At 32.2% G+C, this 6,891-nt stretch overlaps 1 protein-coding gene across 2 annotated transcripts in view; it reads right to left on the bottom strand.

The window, feature by feature from the left end:
* STK (K-box region and MADS-box transcription factor family protein) overlaps positions 1–2,563 on the bottom strand; it is a 9,472-nt gene extending 6,909 nt beyond the window's left edge. The window contains exons 1-4 of one of the 2 annotated variants that reach the window (XM_079054573.1): positions 2,432–2,563; positions 1,390–1,577; positions 268–349; positions 60–121 (exon numbers count right to left, since the gene is read on the bottom strand). In XM_079054573.1, coding sequence (XP_078910699.1) covers positions 60–121; positions 268–349; positions 1,390–1,571 — 326 coding nt within the window. In that variant the 5' untranslated portion in view covers positions 1,572–1,577; positions 2,432–2,563. Of the gene's footprint in view, positions 1–59; positions 122–267; positions 350–1,389; positions 1,578–2,194; positions 2,356–2,431 lie in introns of those variants that run through there. The other variant, XM_079054571.1, reaches the window with a different exon arrangement.
* Between the last annotated feature and the right edge of the window lie 4,328 nt (positions 2,564–6,891).

Here is a 6,891-nt window from a genome sequence, read left to right as displayed (position 1 = left end):
CAAATTAATAAATAAAAAATAAAAAATAAAAAATTAGTTTAGATTGAATATTTTATAACCTGTTAGAATCTTGACGCATCTGTATCTGTTGGCGGAGCTTCTTCGCCTCCTGCTGGTAAAACTGCAAGCACCCATGTACATGTAACTTATATATATTAGTACCATATATATATAATACATGATGTATATATATATAATACATCAAATTAATGAAAAAAAAAAAGTACAAAAGATGCACGGAATATTATATATCTATGCAGTTCTTACTTGAGCATTCGTTTCTTGAAGTGAAAAAGTGTTTGGTGTATTTGAAGTCGCCTTCTTGTACTTTTCTATAGTTGATCTCATGCTGTACATATTCAAATGTATGCAACCAGTTATTATAGTTTTTGAGTTCCAAGAGCTCCATACATAGAGAGACACAAATTAGGGTTTTTACCCTACCTAGTGTACATGTTGCAGTTGATAATTAACTCTAGGAGTCTAAAAATGGAACGACAGAAGACCAATTGTAGATGACAAATATTGGGAAAGAATTCATAAGTTTACGTTTCCAACATGATCATGAACTTTTACTAGCATTAGCATGCATGGGTTCTCTAAAAGCAAACGGCTTTAACTTCTTTCCCTGTGTTAACTCAGAGTTCACTTATACCAGAAAGGAAACTAAATACAGTATCATATATATTCAAACACTCATCTATCAAAGACACTTTGATTAATTTTCTACTTCTCAGATGCTCCATATTGTTACCTTTTTCTCTAGAAGTAAAGATAGAATTCAAGTTACAATATATTTGCTACGTTTTTATGGTTGATAATATTGTTGTAATTATGATCGTTAATCATTAACGACATACTTTTCTATATAAAAATATTTATCTTTGTTATATATATATTTTACGTAGTTAAAAAATATTTAAAACTTAAATATGATTAAACAGATAAAAAATAAAAAATATTATTAGAAGAATGTCACAATCTTTTTTATCTCCAATGCTAATAATTAGCCATAATTGTGAGTGAGTCGGACAATTAACAATCTTTGTTACAAAACCTCTCATTTGAAGATTATATTTGTAGTGATTTGCAAATTAATCAAACATAAAGAACTATTTTAAGGAGTCTTTAACCTATAAACAGATATATCTATTTTGTGCTCATGGATTTTCAGCATGTGTAAATACTAAACAGTTTAGAGTGAGATGGATAGATCGATTGACTTAAGGATTTCTTGTAATATGTATCTTTGTTTGAGGGCTAGCTTCTAGGTTGTTTAATAAATTTGATTGATTGTTAAAAAAAAACCAATAAATAAATAAGATGGGTGGAAAACGAATTCAATCCATACATTTATGTAAAATCTGCATAAAAAGTCGAGTAATTTACTTGTTATTGGCATACTCATAGAGTCGCCCACGAGTGGAGAAGACAATCAAGGCGATTTCAGCATCACAGAGAACCGAAAGCTCATAAGCTTTCTTGAGAAGCCCATTTCTTCTCTTGCAGAAGGTCACCTGCCGATTCGTGTTGTTCTCAATCCTTTTGATCTCGATCTTTCCTCTCCCCATGTTTTCCTACACTCGAGTCGTATATAAAATCAATCGTGAATCAAACACATAACTAATCTTAAATAGATAGCTCGTATTATCAAGATCTCTCAATAAAACAGTGTGCATAAGATTATTAAGCTAAGCAGGGAAAAGATCTATATAACCAAGTGTGTAATTTTGAAAGTTCATCCCCAAAATCTATAAATAAGTCACAGTATATACATACATGCTGTTAACAGTTATTTATTTGAGAGATCGAGTTACATGAATAGCAATCGGATCAAATATCACAATATAATGGGTCATCATCCCTAAATTTCTAAGTTATCTAAACGCAGATCAAGGTTAATTAAAAGAAAAAAGGTTTTGAATATCTTCCTAAACTACTCACTCATAGGAAAGAAAACGCATTTCGAGTGTAACTACAAAAGAAAGAATCAAAGTTTGCAATTTCTTTTGTTTTCCAGAACAGATCATTTTATTGCAAAGCAACTTTATATTTCTTAAACTTTTAATAAACAGCACAAGAAATTGCAAACTGTAAGAGTTTTCTTTTCATTTTACACACAACTCTCTCTCTCTCTCTCTCTCTCTCTCTCTCTCTCTCTAAATCTCTCTAGATCTCTTGTAGTATGGCCAACCTGATGAAGGTGAGAAATAAGCTCCGCCATGTTGTTCTATGGAATATTCTTATGTACTGCTTGCAAATAAAATGATGAAATAACTTCTTTTTTGTTTTAGAAATCAGGAATCTATAACTACAAGAAGAGAGTGAAAGACCTCTATACTGTATATGCATAATCTATTGATGGAAGTAGAAGAGATAGAATCTGTATGAACATGTAAATGGGCATATATAAACAGACCAAAAACAGTACCTTTGAAGAAGAAAGAACACCCCTTTCAAGGAAATCACCTCTCTTTAATCTCTCTTCAATGGAAGGTAGTCTTAAAAACCCTACAAACCATGCCTCATCTCATCATGTTGCATAGGGAGCTGGCTGAGACAAGGACGTTTTCCATATTTGATGTACAAAACGTTGGTTGTCCAGAAAAGCAATGGAGGGGGAATTCAACCCTAAACTGGTAATTCAATCTACCCTCTCATTTTACCATTCTACCCTTCTTCGTTTTTGTTATTCACTTACAAACCACCAAGTACTACCCATTGCTGCATGCACAACCTAAACTTATTCGCATGCATTAGATGTTGTACAAGCCAGACCTAATTATTAGTTAATACACATCAAGATGAAACCGTGATCACTAGCTAGGATTTCATAAACGACTCAAAATGATTAATTCCGAGATCCATCAGCATGCAAGTTAACCGGGTTCATTGTATATCTTCTTTTCCTATACTAATAAAATATAGCTTTATTATTTTTTTTTGTCATATGTCATTATGATACAGCTCCTCACTAATATTATATGACATTGTATGCCTTTTAAAGATATATTTGAAAACTAATTTTCGTATTAATGATATTGATAATCTAGAGTTAAATTATAGTTTTGGTCCCTATGGTTTGATCATATTTTTCTTTTTACCTTTACTTTTATATTTTTCTTTTTCTTTTATCTTTATATATATCAAGGTTGCGGAAATCGGCATTAATCGTGGATTAATCGCTTAGCGTTCTCCAAACGACTAGGATTAGGGTGCTTGACAAAAATTAGGGATTAATCGGTCGTGGTAGAATTAATCGGTCAGCAAAAGTAAAAAAAAAAGTCAACAAAATTCAAAAAATCAACAATTTTCTTTATTCTAAAATTTTCAAATTTTCAAATTTTCAAATATTATGTCAAAATTTTCGTATTTTCGTATTTCTAAATTTTCAAATTATAAATTTTCTTATTTTTTTAATTTTGAAGTACTTGATTTTCCTAAGATATATTAATATTTGATTAATTTTAATATTTTATTAATAATCTATGGTCTCCGATTAATCGACGCGAACACCGATTAATCCCTTAACCTCAGTCGACCATCGAGCTACCATCGAACGATTTTTACAACCTTGACATATATATATATATATATATATATATATATATATATATATATATATATATATATATATATATATAATAGTTTGATTTTTTTAATATTTTGCCGTTTACATTTTATTCTATTTATTTATAGTTTTGTGATTTATATTTTTTTTAAAATTTTATTCGAATATATTTTTAATGGTTTTTTTATATTTTGTTAGTTTACATTTTTTTGAATAATTTTTCTAGTTTTTTTTATATTTTGTTCGAATATATATTTTAATGTTTTTTTTGATATTTTGTTTTTTTTTATATTTTTGTAATGCGTTGTATAAATATTTTTTGTATAAAAATATAAAAAAGTTTGTTAAATGTGAATATGATTAACACATATTGGGTATAAAATTATTTATTTAAATAAGGTTATTATATAAGTTAACTGGAATTCGAAACAAGTATCAATGACTTCGAGTTCAATTTTTTTAGTTTTAGAAATTTTTTTACATTTTGTTCCGAATGAAAATGCTAATAAGAATTTCTATAACTCAAACACATGTATTAATATTTTCGAGTTCAGTTTTTTATTTTTAGAAATTTTGTTCATTTTCGAGTTATATGGTTACCATTTAGCCATTATATAACTTGAAATCTGTTTTCAAATTTTGTTTAACATATCTATTAATCCTATTAAGAAATTTATACATAATCTATGTTAATAATATTCACATTTAGCGAACTTTTTTACATTTTTTACAAAAAATATTTAAAAAAATATAAACAAACAAAACACAATTTTTTTATAAATAAATTAAAAAAAATTAAAATGTACTGAAATAACATGTCAAAAAACTAGAAAAAGTTATTCAAAAAAATATAAACGAACAAAATATAAAAAAGAACATTAAGCAGTATATTCGAAAAAATGTAAAAATATCTAAATAATAAAAAATATATAAATAAATAAATTAAAATGTAAGTGAAAAAATATAAAAAATCAAACAATAATATATATACACACACACGTACACACATATATACATATAAGAAAAACAAAAATATAAAAGTAAGGGTAAAATAGTCTTTTTAAATGGACTAAGTACAATGCAATTTCTTTAAACCTAAAATAGTCTTTTTAAATGGACTAAGTACAATGCAATTTCTTTAAACCATAAGGATGTATCTTGTCAAATTTTCAAAGGTTGAACTGAAAGTGCGAATATGATAAAACCCATGGACCAAAACTGTATTTTACTCGATAATCTATTATTAATTGAAATTTATAAATTTGGGATAATTTTTTTACATTTTAAAAGTTTCATTGATTATCCCTTTTAATTAGCATTGTCTACTCACTTCCTCGGTTATCCCTAATCACGACAATATCTCCCCAAATTTCACTTATCTCTTTTGAAAACCAAATCGCTAATATAATCCATCATTTTGAAATTCAAGATCAATATATCCCATCATCGCTACCACTCCTACGACAACACTGATGCTTTTACTCTCCGCCACCAATACCGATGTCATTTGTCTTCCTCTTCACCACCATAGTAGAGGGGTAAGATATTGGAAGACTCGCCTGCAGACCACATAACTCTTCTCCCCCTACCACTACCGCATAATCACATAGCATACTAGCACATAAAGCATAACAGATAGTGGCATACCAGACAATTATCACAAAGACAATCATCTCAACTATAATCACCTACTAGTGGGCCGACATTGGTGCCTTAGACCCACTTCTACTGGAAGGTAACTCACCTCAAATGTCGTGAAGTAGCTGAACTGCCCTCAGCTTTGGAATCAACTCCACTCAAACTCCTACACATAAAATGTCCTTTAATTACCCCTTTCATACTCATAACCCCCCCCCCCCCCAAGGGTCAACTCTGGTCAAAGTCCAAGTCAAAGTTAACCTTTTTGGTCAAAGTCAACGTTATGGTCAAATTCAACCTTCTGAGTTTACTCAACTCGCTGAGTTGGTTCATCAATTCGCCGAGTTCCATAAATCATAAACCTCTTAAATCGCGATCCAACTCGTCGATTTTTCCTCCAACTCGCAGAGTTCCTCTTTCTTAACAGAAACATGACTTCCTAACACAACCCGTCGAGTTCCCTTGTGGACTCGCCGAGCTCTATGGACATAGTCGGGAACGTTCGACCAAACTCGTCGAGTTCCTATATGAACTCGCCGAGTCCCTTGCATTTCTACTCTATTCAATCCTTTTCTCAGATCTAAGGCTCCATAATACAGATCCATATTGTTTCCATAATCCATTTCTGTAAAGTTGACAACTTGATGGCTTTGCATGCCTCAAATAGACCCAAACTCGAGATATAGCAATCTACATTCATGGACATGGCCTTTTCTTGGACAAGGACGGGTTTAGAACCCTTTTTATGATTCTAAGGGCCAAATAACACTGGAAATGGGAATTCTTAGCATAAAATCTATGAAGGGTATCATGATTCCCACAATGGGGTCCAAAAGACCCATAAAACAAAACTAAAAAGATCTAGGCTATGAATCATCAAGGTGAGGACTTTTTACCTCAAAGTGCTGCCAAAGATGAACGAAATCCCAGATCTACTGCTCCTTTTCAATCTTGATGACTTCTAGCTCTTCCAACTCCTTTACCAAGCACAAAAACACACACAAATCCACTCAAAACTTCAAGTTTCTCACCAAAGAGCTCACAATCAGATTTAGGGTTTCAGGGAGGGTGATGAAAGGTTGAGGGAAAGGATTAAGTCCTTTAAATAGGGTGCAAAACGGTTTCACTCTGGCAGTCCTACTCGTCGAGTTGAGGCTATCAACTCGTCGAGTAGGCTTCGCATCCCACGTCCAAATTTTGTTCCTACTCGACAAGTTTGGGGCCTTAAACTCGTCGAGTTCCTATACAAAAGAGAATAAATTTGATTTAAAATACATACCAGGAACCGGGAGTTACAAATCTCCCCCACTTATTTTAGACTTCGTCCTCGAAGTCTGATGCGCCTGTAAATAGCTCGGGGTAGTGCTCCCTCATCTCATCCTCCGGCTCCCATGTCCACTTCGAGCCCTTGTGGTGCTGCCACTACACCTTTACCAACTCTACCCTCTGGTTCCTCAGATCCTTCGTCTTCATGTCGAGGATGGCTACTGGTCGCTCGATGTAGTTCAGGCTGTCATCCACCTGAATATCCTCCAGGGGAACCACTGCGGAATCGTCTACCAAGCACTTCCGCAACTGGGATACATGAAAGGTGTTGTGGATCTAACTAAGCTTGATTGGCAGATCCAGTCGATACGTAACCTTGCCCACCCGGGCTATAACCCTGAACGGTCCGATGTATC

Source organism: Lactuca virosa, chromosome 6 (assembly GCF_052849685.1).
Source record: "Lactuca virosa cultivar CGN04683 chromosome 6, Lactuca_virosa_CGN04683_v6, whole genome shotgun sequence".
Classification (NCBI taxonomy): Eukaryota; Viridiplantae; Streptophyta; class Magnoliopsida; order Asterales; family Asteraceae; genus Lactuca; species Lactuca virosa.
This window is presented reverse-complemented; position numbering and strand designations above follow the sequence as displayed.